The following is a 20,928-nucleotide window of genomic DNA, read 5'->3' on the forward strand; positions in this document are numbered from 1 at the left end:
AATGCAAATAATATTGCAAAACATATTATTCACATTTTGAGGTAAGCCCTTATCAGTTGTTGATTCTGAATAATTGGTTGGCCATGCGATTTGATTGTCAGGGTGTTAACGATGATCCATCTGACATTAATGGCAACTGTCAATGTGTCACAAGCGATTGACATTAGTTAATCTAAGTGATCCTATTGAATATTTACAACTATTAAAATATAATAGTGGTTAATGTGTAAATAAATGTTGTATTTAACTATCTTAAATCAGGTAGGTCAGGATTCCACTGGATGCTCTTTGAACTTGAAAGATAAAAAAAACATACTTTTGTTGTAGGAGTATTTCGACAAGATTAGGGTGACTTTTAGTATTCTTTTAACTAACGCTGCCTATTCAACTTCAAACACTGAAACGTTTCTTCACAGATGATTTGCATCACTAATATTCTCCACGATTATTAAAAACATAAGGTTATGCATGACTTACTACCACCCTTGTGAATTTTGGTTGGCATCTTCAATATATCTCTTATAAAACTGTACCAAATATTTTCGTGAACTAGAATGTTCCGTTTATATCGAGCTTATGAAAAATGCTTCACATAACTTATCCTATAGTCAGAGTTTGAAAAATATTGAATATTAAAAAAATTGTTGATCAACTTAATTATATAGTAATTTCATGGATATTATGTAATAATGCTAAATACAGTTTTTGAGTAAACATTGATTAAGTTATAACAAAAATAAATATATTAGGGCTTATAGATAGGACCCAATTTAATATTGGGCTATTTTTAACAATCAACGATTTACTAAAATATTAAAACTGTTCTCTTTTGTTATGATCAAATAAATAAAAATACTTGAACAAATATTTGAAGTGAAATAAGTTTTTAAATTAAGATAAATTTTTCTTTGCATTACAATCCTGTTTTCGTACGTCTAAAAGTCATCGATGATCAGCGGAAAGTCCCGCGTTATATCTACATGAAAATTCACTTTATACAAGGAAAGAAAACCCATAATCATAGAACATTTAACAAAGAGTTCAATCGTTTATGTGGTTAATAAAAACTTAAAACTTTTCTTGTGGTTAATATACAATTTTTACAAAATTTAAAAACATTTCTTTCCCCCAATTGGCCAATAAGTGGCAAGAAAATCCTAAATTTGTCTCTAATACACTATAGAGCTAAAGTTAAAACAAATTTACTTATAAAACCAAGCTGTTTCTCAGTAAATAATAAGAGGGCCCTACCTTAGTTGTTATTTTTTTTGATCATAACTATTTGTATTGTAACATCGTTAAAACACCTGACATAACTATTAAACTACAGACTAACATGAAACGACATGGTGTCAGTAGCAACTCGGGTTGGTCACAACCATGTTCACATATCAGACAATGTCATTAGTTCGACATCAGAAACATGCTGTGAAGCTTTTATCATTCAAGTTATCCGCAATGTGTCAAATACACATTTGGCATAACTGGAATTTGTTATGGAAAAGTTTACTTCCTTGTATTGTTTACTCTATAACAATGCTGAATAAAATAAGTTGTCTATGAATAACTACTAGAATTTCTTACAAATATTGTTTAATAAATATCTGGATGTTTGAGAGTTAACTTGTTAAATATAAACTTTACTTGAAGAGGATTCAGATGCATTCCTGGTAAAATAAATACGTAATTTTCCCTTCTAGCACTGCAAAGAATGCCCTTAAAACATTTACCAAAACATGTTAAGGTTAAGGTCGGTGTGCTAGTACAGTACGTTTGTAAGAGGAGTCATTTCCCTTTTTGGAGACATTATATAGCCTTAAAATTACAGATTAGAGCGTGTAAATTGTTTTGGGTGTTTCAAATTTTGCGTGTATACTCACAAAGTCAGACAGCCTGACGGATCGTAATGACGCCATTAATCAGGAAGTGGTGACAATTAATAGCGAACGTGAAATACTGGCACGTGTAATGGAAGAATTGAGGAAATTATTGAAAACTGCATAAATGGAAGTGGACACCATTGTTTCTGGCTAACGTTGTATACCGAAAGGAACGAGCATATGATATGTGTAGTAAATATAGAGATTCTTAAGGACACGATTTTACAAACATTTAATGGAATACAAGTTTTAATTGACACAAAAAATAGCAAGGTTTTCCGGTCGCCCTTGATAAATGTTATACATCAGAAATGTTTTAGTTGGGTTTTAAGATAGTTTCCATACTCTATCGTGCTATCAATAGATTAGTTTCCATAAATATAAACGGAAATATATTAAACAATTAATCTTAAAAAAGATGGGAAACATTGATTCATTTATAAAAAATTCAGTTTAAAAAGAAACATTTTTCTGAAACAAGTCGACAATGATCTTTGTTCTCTCTTTAATGAAGAACATACAAATTGTGTTAATTGGGATTTTTCAAAATTTTTGCCTATTGGTATTAGTAAGTTGAATTACTGACGGTTTATTAACACAAATTGTAAGGATGCATTTTAAAATTTTGTTCAGAGTGAGCAATATGTTATAATTAATTATTATTGATCAGCTAAGTTGTTTGATTATTATTCATTTTCATAAAATAAATTATGGCACGTGTTACATTCTATAAGTGTTCAACATTTATACTTTTTCAAGTTTTGTTCAACGAAATATCCTGATGTTGACCAGAGCAGAGACCTTATCAACAACTGTCACAGTTAGTTAGCTTATAAAGAGTGAGAAAGAAAAAGACTGTGACAGTATATCTTCCATCTCAGTTTTGGTTCCAGCATACCTAATAGGGTTTATGCTTTCTAATTACTTTTTCTGTCCCACCACAAGATGTTTATCATTTCTTTCAATGGCTAAAATATATGTTTTTCCTATTGTGTTAAGCTCTCGGCTGGTTAAGGCAACACTATTTAAATAAATAACTAAGTCAATATAATTTAAAGGTTTATTGGCTGAAGTATGAAATACTCAATTTAAATACAATTCTAAAACTTTTGCACTGTACTTAAAGATTCTTCAAATCAAACTACAGTTATAATTCATATTTTTATTTAAGGAAACTTAAGTGACATAAATTAATTTTCAGTAATGCTAAACTAACTTGCCTCTTATTGTCTTTAAGTATACATTTTTGAGATTATCAATGAATAATTTCATTTAGTTAGTTCACCTTTCAAACTATATGCAAATTCCCTACTAACTGTCACGAATAGTATTAGATTGTTGTCTATTTAATATCCATAAAGTTATATATTTTTATTTAATATATACAAATAAATAAAAAGTTAAGCCACCGTTAGTGGCACATCTCCGACAGACTTTAGTAATAAACTTTCAAGTAGTTGAAATCGGATTCCTTTGGAAATTAAACTTGAAGTAGAAACTGGAATCTTTTGTAGACGAGTCTTGAAACAGAAACTCGATTCCTTTCAAGTAACTTTAGTCGAAGTATTGAATCCTTTTATTGCCAACATTGTCACGGAAAATTTGTCTGATATTTTTGCTATTTATACTCATGTCACAGCTTCAGCGTATGATTGGTCCGTGTCCCTTATTAACTGTAGATATGCACAGATTCTATTGCGATTATTGAATATATAACCGGCACATTTCAATGCCAGAGGACTTTATATATTGGCGATCTTAAAACCATAGCCACATAGGACTACCTTAAATATTCGTAAACAATCCAGCGTATTTTATGCGACCACATAAACTGTGTCATCACTCTTGATTAAGCTTTATTTCCGTAATGTAAACTTACTTGATTTTGACACTCCAAAAATCATTATAATCCAAGCATCTGCTATAACACAAGCGTATGGACAATAGGAAACTCATTTCAGGGATTGGACCATGCCATTGAAATTTCTGCGAATAAATATCATCCCAGTGGGTTTTTCGTTAACTTGTGATCGTATGATGAAAAGGTAACCTCATAGTTTACCCCTTATATTTCTTTACTAGCAAACATCCACTGGAGGGGGCAAGCCAGCGATCCATTGGGCAAGAGACCCGCCGCTGGTTCCCCACCTATAAGCTTGCCCTCCTTACTATACTCCTTACTATACGTTTAATACGCCTTATCTTAAAGTAACCTTCTTCAACAAACTATATACATTCAGTTAGTTGCTACTGAGATTTGCATATCCTGAAGGTAGAGTTGATTATAGTTATTAAGCACTTTCAATAGTTTCCGCTAGCTAGGTCTACAGGTGTAACTTCCAGATCCCAGTTCTTTTAGCCACAATCAATTTCTTGCTAACTATTAAATAATCCTTAATTTTTTCAAATGATGGACCCAGCTGTGCTTTGCTTCATCATTCCTCCAAGATTTGCAATGGTCGTTTGGATGTTTCTATAATAATTACGACGAGTGAGAATCGACTATTTTCTCCCAAAAGGAAAAATTAACATGGTCATCGTTTACTTCTAGCATATTACAATATTAATTTGTAAAAACGCCTAATATATCTTACAGCGCCAAGTTCCAGATTCAAAAAAGAGGGGGGGGGGTGCACAAATCTTATAATATTTGAGACCCCAGAGCAATACGAATTACAGTATACTGAAACCCTACACATATAATACATCCAATAACAACACATATAACGTACATATAATAACTCATTTATGTACATATGTTTTAATATATTCGCATGTTTTTATTGTGTATTTTTGTACATATTATAATAAGTAGTAGTCTTGAATACCTCTTAGAAACACCACTAGATTATATTGAACGAAACTGTATCGAATGATTCGTCGTAAGTTATTAAATAATAGGATTAACCACAACTTTATTAGTCTAGTTGATAAAAATAACCTAGATTAAGCAATAAATTTTATTTAAATGAATAGCGTTCTACGGACTTTTTAACGTCATCCAAACATACATAAAACATGCATGCACATGAATACATGAATATATGTAGCATGAATACATTTTTTTATCCTCATGCTTTGTTTAGAAAACTGTAAGACGAAAACTGAACTAAGAATCATATTTTTGACCAGGTTGTAAAAAATGGTCAAACTTTAATATATTGCTGCTGAATTGCTTAGCTGATCCAAAAAAAGTTACCATCAATAGACACACAAGTAAATTTGATCAAAAATAGAAAGAAATTGTTTTTTCTGTACAATGCGTCATATAGAGTTCTATGAATGAATTTGAATCAGTTGCAAATATTTGGCGTTTTTCTTTTATCTTCCTTATACTTTTACTTACGCATTAGTCAGAATCTGTTACTCGTTCAAAAGACTCTTATTAAGGAACTGCAAAATATTGTACTGTTATAGACACACTTTTAAGGTTCGAAATAACTATGATATGAACTACTCATAGGTTCATTATTGAACCTTACGTATTAAACAATCGACTGATAATTGCCCTGTTTGTTGTACAGGGTGTAAAAAAAAGTTTGTAGCAGTTGATAAACTCAAAACCAATATATTTCACTAGTAACAATCTTTACTACGAGTACATTTTGCTTACTCATAAGCCCACTTATGCACTTCCAATCAAATTAACAAATTGTATTTTCCAGAGTAGACAGCTTTGTGGTAAAACAAAATATTTGTATTCGACTTAAATGTATATTTTTACAAAATTTCTCAATCGAAGGGGCAATCACTACATGAAACGATTCGCTTACAATCCCCTCAATAAACAAACTAAGCCTTTAATTCTCAGGGTCAAATATCTGCTGCGTTTAATCCTTAAATGAACAAAGCTGACCCAGGTTTTATCCCTGCAGTGTTTCTGCAAGCCTATTCTGTTAAATTTAAAATGTATTTAAATGTCCATGTATTATATCTTCTTCAAATCATTACTAAATAATAAATACAGTTTTGCTTTGATGGTGAAACTATTCTTTTTGATTAATGCTCAAAACATCCCAATATTGCTGATAAAGATATTTTACATGTTTTAGATTATAAAATTACAGACAAATGTATATGATAGAATTTAATTAGTAACTTACTTGTTGACTTTTAAATTGGAAATTTAAGTAAATTTAAAATAATCAATAATAGTTTACATTTAATTTAACAATAAAATATGTACAATATTTTATAATAGAAGGATAAAATCTATAAACATCAGCAGTAGGATTACTGTATAAAATATTTTTCACATGTTTCTTTAAAACCGTTTTTCTTGGTTTGTGCATCTCACAAAAATCTACGCATATTGTTAGAAAGATATTTACCTTTAGATTTGCAGAATACCTTTATAAATTAAAAAAGGTTCAAAAAAGCACGAAAAAGAATAGAAGAAAATAACACATGGATCTCATGGGTTGCCAAGCTGGTGACCTGATAACAATGAAATATAAACAGAAAATCTAAACAAAAATGGAAGAAATTCTAATCATTTATGTTTTATTTACAGTATCGAGTGAAACAGAGGAGTCAATACAATACATATTTTAGGTCGAGCTTTCGACCACTGCACGACCTCTAGTATACATAATTAATTGGCGTAATACAGGGTGTAATGTTTGAGATGAAATTTTACTTGTTTCAAACAAAACTTAGATCTCACCAAAGTTGAGGCAAAACTTTAAACAAAACTCCCTTCTGGCGTAAAGCCACTGTGAGGTTGGAGGATATAGCTTATTAATAATTAATTATCATCATGGGTTATATTCGAGACATACTCGTTGGTTATATTTTACCAGTTAGCTGTAGCCTTTAATATTTGTATGTAATTATATATAATTAATGTCTGTAGTAGATAGTTAGCGGATGAGTATTGAGTATATTAGTTTACCTGTATTACTTTAGTTGCAATAAGCTCAATAACATACGAGTTTAAGCTTTGGTAACATCATTAATGATCTTTGAATTATTTACATATTTAATTATTATCAAAAACATATCACAGCTGCTGCAGTAGCAACACTGCAGCTGCATTAGTTCTGCTAAGCCACTTTTTCTGAACTGGTACGTAAAGAACAGCGTAATTTGATTTAAGGCTGACTTTTCTCAAGCCTCGTGAATATGAGTGAATAAACATCTTTAATCAGAATATGTTAACTTTGTTACTAAGATATTAACCTGTTTTTTTTTTAAATAGGTACGACAAATAAAATATCTTTCAATACTTTTTTCGTGTGGTTTATTTACATATGTGTGTATACAACTTTTACGACCTTCGTTCAATATAAATAGGTTACTGTAATGGACAACATACCTTGAGATCTTAGAATTTTAAATTAAATGTACTGTTTTTACCTCGCCAAAGATGCTTATGTTTGTTATTGATGCAAAACCATTAGTAAGTAGTAAAAACCACTTCTCATAGCATACAAATTAAGGGTAACATTTTTAGAAAATATTTTTAATCTATTTCACAAGAACTATAAATATTTGGGTTTTGTAACATGTTGCTAACATCGCAAAGTATTAATGGCCTACTGAAAACCTCTCGTAGAAGATTCGGTTGCAAAGTCGAAGTTAGAGCGGGATCAACTTTGTTCTCAATGTAATTAATGTCAGTGGTCACGTAAAACTAAACTTCAAATGACTTTTCAAGCTAATTGTACATTTTCCTTATAAAACATGTTACTAAATAAATCACATGTTTTTTTGTGTTAGTCGGTGATTGAAATCGTTAGCACGTCGTGCCTCGAACACGTAACATGACATTTATGGCGTCGGCTCACACTCCAAGACTGATACCTTAACTGTTTCAGAAAGTATTAAGTCTTGTTTCAGATACTCCAAGATTCATTCCGGCAGCAGAGACGTGTCATCTCGCTGTGATCGCCCTCCCACATAAGTGAGTGGAGGGGGGAGGTGCTTTTAGTGGGTATACCAGAACTGGTGAGTCCCACACTACCCTCAAGGACTGAGGGTGTGCCTAATGCATTTTACACCTCCCTAACAAAAAAAAAAAAAAAAATTATTCTCATGCAACACAGAGTCTCTGCCTTCATTGTTTTTTGTTAACACACAGGCCCCATGTTCATGTGAAGTGACGTAACAGGGTAGAAAGTGATCCAACTACTCAACAAAGTTACCATTGTATGGATAAGAAACATTTACGGAGTAGGCTTTTTATCTTTAGAAGAAAGAATTGTTTAACTATATAGAGTCATATAACTAAAAGTTTAGTCTTAAGAAAAATGTATTTAACATTTAAATATAGACGGACGGACTCTTGTACCTTACATTTTCCCGTAAACATAGGCTACATATAGTTACTTGATAAATTTTGGTATGACTATGGAACAGATCCATTAAAGCAGGGGATGAGCTGGTACAGGAACAGGGTAAACATTGAAAATACATTTAAAATTATCCTCACAAAATCTTGACTTATTTATACCTCTCTTTCGCATATTTGTCCGGTTCCCTAAGTTTCCCTGTATAAAACAGTCAATAAGTGGATCTTTAATCAAAAGGGGAAATAAATGTTTGTTAAAGCAATAACTGAAAATCCTGCGTTTTAAGCTGTTTGGGTGTGTAAGTAGTTGATTGTTTAGGGAACATAAGATACATACTCTATTGTTATAGTTTGAAATGTTGATTGGTCTTATCACTTAGACTAATGACAAAAACGTCCTCGGTCCAACTGATATACAGCTCCAATTTAGTAATGAATGTTATAAAATGAATGATACTAAGAAGAACATTGCAACCAATGAATTATTGAAATGCATATGATGATAGGCATATGCAAATGCTATTAGGTAACATATATTAATATAAAAAATAAAGCTTTTGGAGGTCCAATATATAGGATGCACTATTGAACAGGCGAATACACTTAAAGACAAACCATTTAAATGTTATGTTATTTGCGTAACCACTCAAGAAACTGTATTCGTCAAACATTTCAGGCATTTGCCATCCGGAGACGTAAACCAAAATCAGAAATCGATTCGACTGCTTAAAATTTAAATACTTGATATTAACTCTTTTTTGATTTGTAATTTCCAATATGTCTTTTGTAAATTAATTTTTATTTGACAAAAAAACCTAAAACAAAATGTTACAGGTACGTTAATTATCACCCTGTTCTAGTAGAATAACAATAATAAAAGCATTGATGTTTAGTAAACCTAATTTTTCTAAATTTCCTGGAATAGGATTTTGCATGGCAATCAGAGATTACACTTTAACTTTGTAGAGCCACATTAGTTTGCGTTTTCAAAATATATGTTCAAGCTTTAAGTCACAAATTTACTAATGTTTTATATATTTGGGATGAATATAACAAACTGCTGCAATAATAACTACATAAACGATTAGATAATGTGTATCTAATATATTAAATTTATTGTTCTATTAAGTGCTACAACAATATGTTGGGAAGAGCTGGATTCGCACTAATGTAAATTGGATTCCCAATTGCATAATCTTACTCTGAAATCGCCCTTTTACTTCAGACATAGCTTTTATTAGGTATTATTGTTTTTTTTTTTTTTTATTATTGTCATCCGTATTTACGAATATATTTATTTTGAATTAAAACTCAGTGAAAAGCCAGATGAGAAGGCATCCTATTGTAGCTACAGTTATGGAATGTTCAATAAGACTTCCCTACGTCAGGGAATTGTAAGCAGCTTACATTGCGGGGAATCGCAATGATTACCTTGGTCCCGCCAGTAATATTACCCTAGAGAAGCATTATAAGAAAACTTCCTGAAGTAGAAAATTTATGATACGAGCCTAGGCGAGTGCCTATCAAAATTTTACCAATGTCTTAAAGACTAATTACGCGAGTTGTGTACACTAATTTACTTACGACGGTTTTTAATTACAAAAAATCACTTAAGAGAGGTTATGTTTTCGTAACCTCTCATATTGCTACTGATTCTGATGCAACAACTCATTGTCCCAACCACTCACTCATTGTAGCCTATAATAAATTAAGATTGCCCTCAACAGCTGATAAAGCACTGCAATTTTACTTCTTTTCTCTTAATCCTTTAATATCATTGGTCATTAATATCATCGATTACCCATGACAAACGTTGTTGACAAGCTGATGGGAGAAAGTATGTGTCAGATTGCTGATACCAATTATTTATCGATGCATCCCTATTAAGTAAAAGCTGTTTAAACCCTTTAAAATGTTTTGTAGATGCGGGGGATCGAAGTCGTCCGTCTAGCACCGAAGAGTGTTACCACTAAAATAGGTACAAACACAACGTATACTGATACCACACAGGACACAAGAACAGAAATCTATTTTTAATTTAAATTTCCCTACATAGTTCATTTAAATAGTTTTAAGGGCTGGTTTTTTTTCACTCTTACACGACAAAATGCTACATAAATGTTTGTATTTTAAATAAATCCACACGAAAAAGTTAATTTGAAATAATATACTTTTTTCTGTTATAAATTTTATCCTTCGGCATTCAAAAACCACAAAATTTTCGAAACCCATTTATTTGAAATCAAAAAAAGAAAACATTTAAAACTGAGACGAGTGGAAACGCTTGTTCCCTTGGCGCAAATTTAATGAGAACTGTCAACATGCATTTTAGTCTGCCACTTTGACGGTCCCACTTTGACACATGGAGGTAAACACTTTATTTAGATATTTATTTTCATTCTAGATGGAAGATTTGTTAATGCAAAAAAAAATATAAATCATTACTCCATACTAAGTCATAAATACTGATACCTCTAGAGGACAAGCAACTGAAAACATAAAACTATGACTGGATAATAAAAAACTCAAAGTTTAAAATTTTTTTATTACATTTTACAAAATCTAAGTAAATTAAATAAGTTATTAGGTTAATAAAAATAAAATATATAAATACAGTTCATAGGGGTCCAGTATTACAATGCAAGATACAGTAAGTATAATAATTAAGCTGAATATTGAAATAAATTTGATGAATCGTTGTACTGGTCGTTTAATTAAGTCCTAACAAAAGAAAACCTGCGAAAACTGAAATAGACGCTTTATTTTAGACATTGAAATTAAAATGAACTAAACATTTCTTCCAATTTTCGTAAACTAAATAGCATAAAAAATTCATTGTATGAGTATCCAACAAAAATGATTATAAATTTGTTTTTTAATACCAACCGATTTAAAAATTGAGAGATTTTTAACGTTAATAACTATTTGAAAGGAGTTAATTTTTTTTTTCTTTAAAAACTCCGGTTTTTAGTACAACACAATTCATTTTCCAAACGTAAATTTTAGAATACTTTTCACGTTTTAAAAATATATTTGCCTATCTTACATAATAAAATGTGTTAAGGTATTTACTTGGTATTGTTGGTATTATGTATTATTTGTAGCCTTGTTCAAAGCTTACATATTGTGGAAAGGTAAATATGTTTCGTTACTAACTTAAAAATACTAGTGGCTTGTAAGGATTTAAGTCCCTAAACAGCTCAAATGTAAAACAAATCATTTTAGTGTTTAAACAAACTCAGAATCAAATTATCTATGTTTTAGGATAGAAATCCCTGCACACCATATCTTTTGTGTAAAAAAACAGTCTCTTTGTTCGCTTTTGTTGGAGGTACTTTCAATTAATCATTTGAATCATTCCAGAGGTTTAACTCTGCTAAAGGAAGCAAACATATAATTGCAAACATCGTAAAGAGGGTTTAATGTTTCGTATAAATTTTGCAGGATTTATTTATAATTAGTTTATAAAATAATTGGAATCATTTATTAAGTAAAAGACGTTAGTAGCAAAACAGCCATCGACACAACCATCATAAATGGTAAACAACGATTAAGAACAGCTCGCTATTATTAAAACAACAATTTTCTAATTATTAAATTTACGTTAATATTAAGAGATTTTCTCCTCAGGTAATAATGAGCTTACACAAAAAAGAAAGATTCATTTACTGGAGAATAAAATCAGGATGGACATAATAAGCGGGGTAAGTGCATTAGCAGCGGCGGCGGCGGCGGCTGGGCGCTCAGCTGGGGGATGGTTGCCATGACGACCGCGCTGCGCACACCATCGTCGCGACGCCCTTAGCTCAGTACGTGCGAAGCAGCGTCGCCGCGAACGTGACGTCGCGCCACAACATTGTGCGTGCAAAATGCGTGACTCGAACTCAGTGCCTTCTCAACGTCCCGTCGCCGCCCGCATGCAATTCCGACGACCGGCTTGGACTCCCAACCGATGGATATCGCAGTGAGGCGGAATCAACCGAGTCGTAAACATATATTTATATAAATGTTGAATTGTTGTTGTTTCAAATATATATTATAAAATTAATATAAAAAAAACTAAATTAAACTTTGTAACGCTTTTAACATTCACAGTTGGCTCAATTGTTTTGTTTGCGATGTGGTTCTGAGAATCCGGGGGTCGACGTTGCGCCCCTTTCGGCTCTAGCGTCACAATATGGAACTACTTGTTGTCCTGACAACACTTCTATACGCTTTGGGTGTGTCGGGATGGAAGCAAGTTTCGAAAAACTCACCCGTTGTTCATTTCCCCAAGGGTACCCAGGCCCAGGCTAATCTCACCATCGGTTTGATCCTCCCCAGGAGCACTTTTAACGTGCGGCAGTACAACAGGGCCATCAACGATGCTGTCAACGGTCTGCAGAAGTCAAAGGAGAGGAAATTTAACTTCGTTAAGAAGCACAACTTCACGCCCCATCAGGTCGCCACTCAGATGTTCTCTCTCACCCCCTCCCCCACAGGTGAGCCACTCCCCCCCCCCTACTGACGTCATCACATACGTGTACGTGTCACCCGAGTTACCACAAATCATGTTAGGGCGTAACTGGGTGCGTTACGAGAGGGCTTGTTATCTCGAAGCACAATCTTATGTTATGAATCATCTTCAGAATTAAATTTTGTTTCATTTTTGTTATTTTGATTTGTATCTTAAAATGAAAGTCTTGAAGCACCATTACTTCATGCATTATTTTATTATATTCAATAGTTTTTTTTGTTTTTTGTTTTTTTTTATTAATTTATTTATTATTACCTTGAGCTCCTTAACTAAACCAGTCGACGCTTGGGTACAAAATGGTAATCTGGCATTGTTTTAATTAATATTTTTTTAATTTATTGATAAAAATATAATTTGGATCTATTATGACTGTGTCAGTCTGTTATCAATCAGGCATTTTACATTGATACATACTGATTTATATCATTTAGACATTTTAATGTTGTAGTTTTACAAAGACAACGAAAGAGGTCTTATTATTTATTTAATAATAATAATTTTAATAATAATTATAATTTTAATAATAATAATTTAATTTAATAATAATAATAAGGCGGAAAGAGGTTTTATTTATTGAATTATGTAGAAATACAGCATTTTTTTAAACAAAACATACAAATACTGTACATAAATTCTAGAATTCAGTTGAGATGCAAACATAAGTTTGAATAATCATGATAAATCTTCCCTTATTATATTTAAAATATAAAAAATGTGAAATATGCGTGCAGAGGAGAGGATGTCAATTTATATTAAAAAGTTACGTTTAAAACAGGAAATCGCAAAGGCAAGAATAGACCTAAGAAATCGACAGACAATATGAATAGTTCACAACCTTAAACTATGTATAATTGCATGCAATACACATGCCGTAAAACTGACTACTCTGACAATGTGTTACAGGTTATTCAATGTTTACTTGGGAGTAAAGCCTCCACTGCTATTAAGGATTTAGTCAATCTCTCTGACAAACTAGGGTTAACCACTACCTTATGATCACCCAAAGCCGAAATGTCGGAAAACTATACAAGCCAATCTTATCACCACGCTTATTAATACGGAGATTTTAGAAAAGTAATGTTAGTCATTTTTGTGTGATATGACATTGGAAGAGACAAAATTACTACTTAGATAATAATACACAACTTGGAATACACTACTCGATTTCGATAAAAGAATATACCACTTTGACCAAATGTAGCCCCATGTAGACAAAACATAATATTTATAGTTAAACTATTTTAATAATTGTTTCCGAGAAAGATAAAAAATCCTATTGCTTTAAAATTAACTAGTTCAAATATTCACCTGTTTAAGTTAAGATAATATCCGTTTGTACGTGTTTCATAATATTCCAGTCCATTATAATGAGGGTTTTAATAAATTTGTAAAAGGCTTTGGCCAAAAAGACCATCCAATTATTTCAAGAGAAGAACAAAGGCCTTGACGTTTTTACCAAAAATGAACAAATACAGGCGGTCCCATTATAATAAAAACTCTGGCATGCATTGTTGTTAAGTTACAAAATATAACCTTTGCTCCACCAGCTAACTCTTCGTCCAATGTATTTACATATTCATTGTAAATTGCTTTATAAATTTATAAATAAAAAATGCTTGTCTTTGAATTTATTTACGTCATTTACTATGTAACAGAGTGGATTGTACCCCACCTAAAAATACTATGGTAATTTGTACGCTTTTAAGAAGAATAAATCCTTAACCAATTTATCATTTGTAATTGAGCTTGAATAAAAATGACTTTTAACAACCAGGTTCACGTTAGGATACAAATACACAAAAGCTTTCTTATAGGAAAAACGTTAATCATGAGGAATGCAAAATTTAATTAGAATGTAGAATTACTTATTTTTTATACTAGGCATTCAAAAGAGTAAAATATTTTACAAAATTGGCCGTAATTTTGAACCAAATTAACTTAATGGAATTTTTATTCCACCAACGTGTTTGTATTCAATTGTGCTTTAAAATTATGCATGACATGACAGAGTTTTTTATTTGACAATTATCAGATTCGAATTAGTGAAACTCTGCTCTGGTTAGGGTACATTCTGCGTTCAAAAATCATGAACAATAGTTTATACTCTATTTTTTAGGTTTGCTTTAGTGGGGGAAATGTATTTCATCATAGTAGGACAAACGGGTTGTCTAATATCAATAGTGGACACCTTACAAGATTCACCCTTTATGTGTCACGACTAAGCCTTAGTTTTACTTGATATTGAAAAATTTATATTGATTGGAAACCAAGCTTAATACAGTTTACTGTTAGCTGAACAATTGAAACCGTTATTTCTGTTGACTGAACGTTTTCAAATAATGGCGTCACTCTGACATTACAGTTTTAATGTAGGTTTTACTCTATTCACATGGTTTTTACTTCGAAACAATGTATGGTCGACCATATATACTACTCTGTTATTTGCTGTGACCTACAGCATTTGTTCTGTAGGTGCAGATAGGCAATGAATGTCATTTCACTACGTCCCTAAAGAATTTCCTTGACTGCATTGTAGATGTGAGGAAAATTTAAAATTGCTTTCCGCGTTGAATCTATGTGTATATAAATTCTTATTTTAATCCTGTTATTTTAATCCACACATATTTTCTTTCCTATTACATCCGTTCATCTTGTATACAGAACCAGTATTAATAAAGCTTTGTCGTTTTTATTTTCTTCATGAACAAATACATGTAGATACAAAGCTTATATCTTTTATAGTTTCTGTTTATAACCATGCCGTGAAATATGAAACCCAAACTCATTGTTGAAGTTTCATTGAATACGTGATGGTTAGACTATTGTGCTCTTTCAATAACACCAAGATTGGCGAAGTGTATCCTCGATATCAGAAAATTTCAGACCATTGTTAAAGTTTGAAATCTTTCGGAGTTTCAATGTACATTGCATAGAAGGTATTGAAACATTTCACAATAGCTCTTTGGCTGTTGTTGGGTAGTATTGTTAAATGTCATTACCAATTTTCAAGGCAGTTTTTAGAAATGACAAATAGTAGTTTCAATTATTTGTGAAAATATTGTCTTTGAATGAGTAAGTTAACCGTTTCGTCTTTAATGAATAATTTAAAATATATCTTATAGGACATAGTATTTAGCTCCAAATTATACTGTTTGGTGAAAATTTAATTTTAGATGTTAGCTTTCGGATTGCCAACTAATATTAAAAATATTTTAACACCTGCTATCAATCCATTTAATTGTAGTCGCTACTAGTTTCGACTACTATGTGGAGCCATCTTCAGGTAGTAAAGGAGTTTTTCTTTCTTCACATAAAGAGCGCCATGTTTAACACATAAAAATAAATAAACATTTACAAACGATAAATATACGGACACGAACATTTACGGTAACTGATCAGTTTTGACAACAGACGACGCTTCAGACGCTGCCAGATAGCCAAACTTGCAGTCTGGACAAGTCTGGTTTCATCAACATAATAACATAAAAAATTGTAATTATGTTTTTCTTAATTGGGAACAAAAACGTACGATTTGAATACATTTAACTCACAGAACACCGGTAACTTTTTAGTTGTATATAAAATGTTATTTAGGTAATGTTTTCTTTTTAATGTTATTTTATTTGCTTACCGATTGTTAGTGTTCTATAAAAATACCAACAAAGAAATCAGCTGATTTAGCGAGTGGGAATAGCCATTCCCACGCCAGAGCGTAAATTATCTATTTTACATACTAATTACAGGCATGGGAATGTGATAATTTGTATGCAGTGGCAGAAAAAAAAATCATTTTGTGAATATGAGTTAAAACAAATAATTTAAATTCACTGTTCTAAACTAAATTTATCATTTTGTTTTTAAATCCATGTGCATGTTAATTGACTCTTAGAAACACGCGGCTTTACTATTGACATTATGAAGTGCAATCCTTGAAAGATTCATCGTTTCAATGAATGAAATAGTTTTATTTCCTCTCTAGAGATTAATTAAATCATCAATTTATAAAAGAAACTTTAAACGTGATCGCTCCGCTCGACTGTCTAATATTACTAGAAAAAGCAACCTTAATTTTAATTGCTTTCTATGTAAGGGACGTAAATAGCAAAGCTTTCCAAAAGGTAATGAAAACCGTTCCACTTGATATTAGTAAATCTAGGAATAAAATAAGTTATGGTACGTAGGCAAAAAGTTCCTTTATTTATTAGGTATTCGCATTCGATAAACTCTGGTTCAGTCCGTGCCTTTCGCAAGTTAAAAGCATTGAGGCAAAGACCTTTAGCGATAAAAGGATGTTTTAATATTTCACGCAAATGGCTCAAGATCTCTTTCTTAGCATGAATAACTACTAAGAACCCTTTTACAGGACAGACAAAGTCACCCTCGCCCTTAGAGCAATTTCCCTTTATAAATTAATATTTGCTAAGAAAGACTGGCCACACACTTAGCCGTTAAATGATTAAAAGAAATAATTTGCCTAAACCGGGGAGTCAAAACTATGCATTTCTATAGATCATACAAACATAAACTTACCTTTGTTAAATATAGCTTATATTTCTTTGAATTTAACTCAGTAGAGTTAACAATTTAGCCAAATATCACTCTGATGTGTCAATTTTATATTTTTTATAAGGGAAATTATAAAATGAACTAGCTGACTAAGTACTAGTCTAAAAGCTATAGAATGGATCATTTTCAAGATGTGTCGTATTGTAAAAGACGAAATAAATTTGTTATGTGAACATAAAATAATATTTAATCCACATCATAAATTGTAATTTTTAATGATAAATATCTAAAATCTTATTCGCAATCTCGGTACATTTTCAATACTTTTATCGCCAAACAGAGACATTATTAAAGAAATACAAAAAAATAAGTAATAAAACAAGTAAATCTTTATTTACAGGGACAATATTCCACTACTCTTAGAGCGGTTTAATATATTTTTACATTCATGTTGGACTTTTTAGTGATGGCTAAAATGTCATGCTGGATTAGATTTGTACTACAAATTCCATCCCTCATCATGGCTCTGTTTATTATGGCTTTTGGATTTGTTAGAGATTTATAGTTCAAACTTGTGGTTATTTTTCATTAAACGCGATTAAGCTATAGACAACAAATTAACAACTATAGGGTACAGTTAATCCATTCAAATCGAAATAAATGTTTAAATTTACCTTTAAACCGTAAAGTATTATAGAGTTACAGTATGTTTATCTGTTATGATGGCTTCCAAATGTAAATTACCCTGTAAAATATTGGTAATGCGAATAAACTTGTAATTAAAGAACCAGCATAAGGATTATATTTTTGCTCAGTTGTTAAGTAAGTTTATAAGTAATAGAGGAAACATTAATAATATAGCTAATTGTACGTTTTAGACAACTTGAAACTTATTAAGTTTACACGATCCTATTTTAAGATACTTTCCCAGCCCTGAAACTAATTTTGCCCTACTTTAAACATGTCAACACACTTTTAATTGGATCTCAGAAAAAGTTTTAACAATGAAGTTAAATTGGAGTCGAGTAATTCCATTTCCTACCTCGCTTTATTTTATTACATTTTACATTATAAGTCCAGTATATTACCTCCTATCACATGGAATTAAGGCTATATACATATTTAAATTCAGGGTTCTTAATTTATATAGCTTTATGTGTAATTTTAACTAATAAAACCTCTTAGATATGGTGGTTTTAAGTAGCCCAATCATTAATAATTGTTTTCGTCATACACACATTTAATGTGAAATTATAGTACAAACTTAAGCTGGAATAACTTATAGGTATATAATCACTATTTACAAAAAAAAACTACCATAAAGCTAAGCTTAATACACTAGTTAGTTCACTTTCATAACTTACGATATATAGATTATTTTATATGGTTTGCTCATTATGTTCCCTAATGTTTACTTAAAACAAAAAATCGTGTACAAAGATACACACAGGAAGTAAATTAAAGATACATCTAATAACACTTCAAACATATATTTACGCTTATACTGTTTACTCACAAGACGGTAAATATACATAAATATGGTAAGTGGTGATCTATTTCAATTAGACACTCTTACGATCCAGACCCAATAGGCGAATGAAAATGCTGATCAAGATCTTTTTAACACACATTAAGAGAAATTGAAATCCTAAAATTTCACGAACATGTGTACGTACACACATGGTGCGATAAATAATGATCTCAGTTCGCAGCCTATTGTCTGGGAAGACAGCGTTGTATTTTACCAAGTAGATGCTTAAAGCTTCGGTTCAACGTGTCGATATATTATTCTGTAAGCTCTTTGTTGAAGAAGACAACTTAAGCTGTATCATTCTGAGTTTCACAAAGATACAACGATGATGTGTTGTTTGTTACCACAGTTGTCAAGTAAATCATGGAAGGAAACTTACATAGAGTCTGAATTTGATAGTTTAAATAATTTATTTCCTTTGACAATCCAATAAAGATTAGTAAAGTAGTTATAAATAAAACGGTTACCGAGTTATTTTTGTCTTATATTGTTCAACCAGCCAAACAAATGCGAATAAAATAATTAAAATGGACTCAAAGAACTACGGATGGTTAAGAATTATCAAAGAGCTAAAGGGGTAACATCTTTGATCCTATGAATTGTCCTAAAATTAGATTAAAATGCTATATTTTATATTGATTATTTTTCTATTTAGCCCAGGTCCATTTTAAAGATTTAGCCCCCCTTTATTACCTTAAGACTTTTTTCAGGTAATGGATGAATGATACTTTGTGTCCAAGTAATAGGAACAATTTGTGTAGGTAAATTTTTAAACGAGTTTGATGATAACAAAATAATATCCGCAGTCTACCCTTAATTACTGTCTACATTAATTGTCTTAAACAAAGAGCCAAGGTCTTGAATGAGGTAACTAGACCTTTACGACTACACAGACCATTCTTTGTTTGGAACAATTACTTGAACGTGAATTTTCACGAAACCCCATTTTATTGTTTGCGAATCCGCATCCGGTACCATGAGCTTTTACTTAAACTACAATGGAGCTAAGGCTTTAACAATGAAAAAACAGGATTTGTCTTCCTTTTTCCCACATCCAGTCTAATTACATCCAGTCTTGAGCTGGGCTCAAGTTGGTTCTTGGAACAGAAAGGACCCGTGAGCAGCTATTCATTTCTATTATACGTTATAAGATTCAAAAGTTAACTTCGATTTGAAATTCCAGAAAGCAGATTTAACATTTAAAATATTATGTAAAAAAAACATAAAGGTTTTTTTATTACCTGAAGTAGGTCATTTGGCAAAGAGATTCATATTTTTTTAGTTTGTGAGTGCAACTTGAATCGGGCTTCTACTTTGTGGACAGCAGGTTTATCGTTGTGGTTAATTTATACAAGGTTTCGTTTTGAAGAAAACTATTTATTTACACGTTTTTATTGGCACTCTCATCTGTTAAATGTAAAAGTTTTTCCGGTGATATTTTGTGATTTAAAATACAATCAGTGTAAAATATATTAATTTTAGCATAAAGTATTTAGATCTGTTTTGCCTTTCAGGAGATAGGCTACTACTGTAAGGAACGATAGTCTGATCCTCAAGGGGTACATTAACATCCAAGCTGCTATAAAATATGGGCTATTCCAATGCAAACGCTGCTTACATTTTGACCATTACACTTAGTTTTCCGGAAATAGAATATCATGGCAATCATGTTTCTAGTTTATTCAAGGTGTAATAGTTTCCTTAGAATACATTTTCTCTTAAGTTGTAAACCCTTTGATGGAACGGGTTGTTTTTGGCTTTTTTGCCAACTGAATGAGAGGCAAACTTTATTTAGGTATAAGTTGAGGCTGTTATCCCTGTGTAAGCTCCCATAGGGATTATTAAACACACATATTGAGTGCCTTCTTTGTGTACGAACGTATGTCATGCGTTTAAAATATCAATACATACAGCTTTATATAATATAACTAACTATAGCACAGCTTCAATTTTAGGGAACTTTTAGTATGTCTAAAAGGAAGGTACACCCAACATCTGTACCAAATTCCCTGCTTGTGCTAATTTCTTTTGAGTTTATGGGACTTTTCGCTTATTTTTACTGCACTATAAAAAGAATGCTTAGTTTTATACCAAAATTAATTTAATTTTTTCCTTAGACACAAAGCCACAATCTGTAAGGTGCGTCTGATCATAAGGTGTATTATATGCTTAAATAAATAAGGTTTATGTTGTTTAAACTTTA

At 31.5% G+C, this 20,928-nt stretch overlaps 1 protein-coding gene across 6 annotated transcripts in view; it reads left to right on the plus strand.

The window, feature by feature from the left end:
* Window positions 1-20,928, plus strand: part of LOC129002321 (glutamate receptor ionotropic, NMDA 2B) — a 679,287-nt gene that overhangs the window by 492,238 nt on the left and 166,121 nt on the right. The window contains exon 1 of one of the 6 annotated variants that reach the window (XM_054430038.1): window positions 11,940-12,653. The exons of the other annotated variants lie outside the window; for them this stretch is intronic. Coding sequence (XP_054286013.1) covers window positions 12,350-12,653 — 304 coding nt within the window. The 5' untranslated portion in view covers window positions 11,940-12,349. Of the gene's footprint in view, window positions 1-11,939; window positions 12,654-20,928 lie in introns of those variants that run through there. 6 annotated transcript variants of the gene reach the window in all.

This window comes from Macrosteles quadrilineatus, unplaced genomic scaffold, assembly GCF_028750875.1.
Source record: "Macrosteles quadrilineatus isolate MER2022 unplaced genomic scaffold, UCM_ALF_1.0 Scaffold_9__3_contigs__length_116548681, whole genome shotgun sequence".
In the NCBI taxonomy this organism is placed as follows: Eukaryota; Metazoa; Arthropoda; class Insecta; order Hemiptera; family Cicadellidae; genus Macrosteles; species Macrosteles quadrilineatus.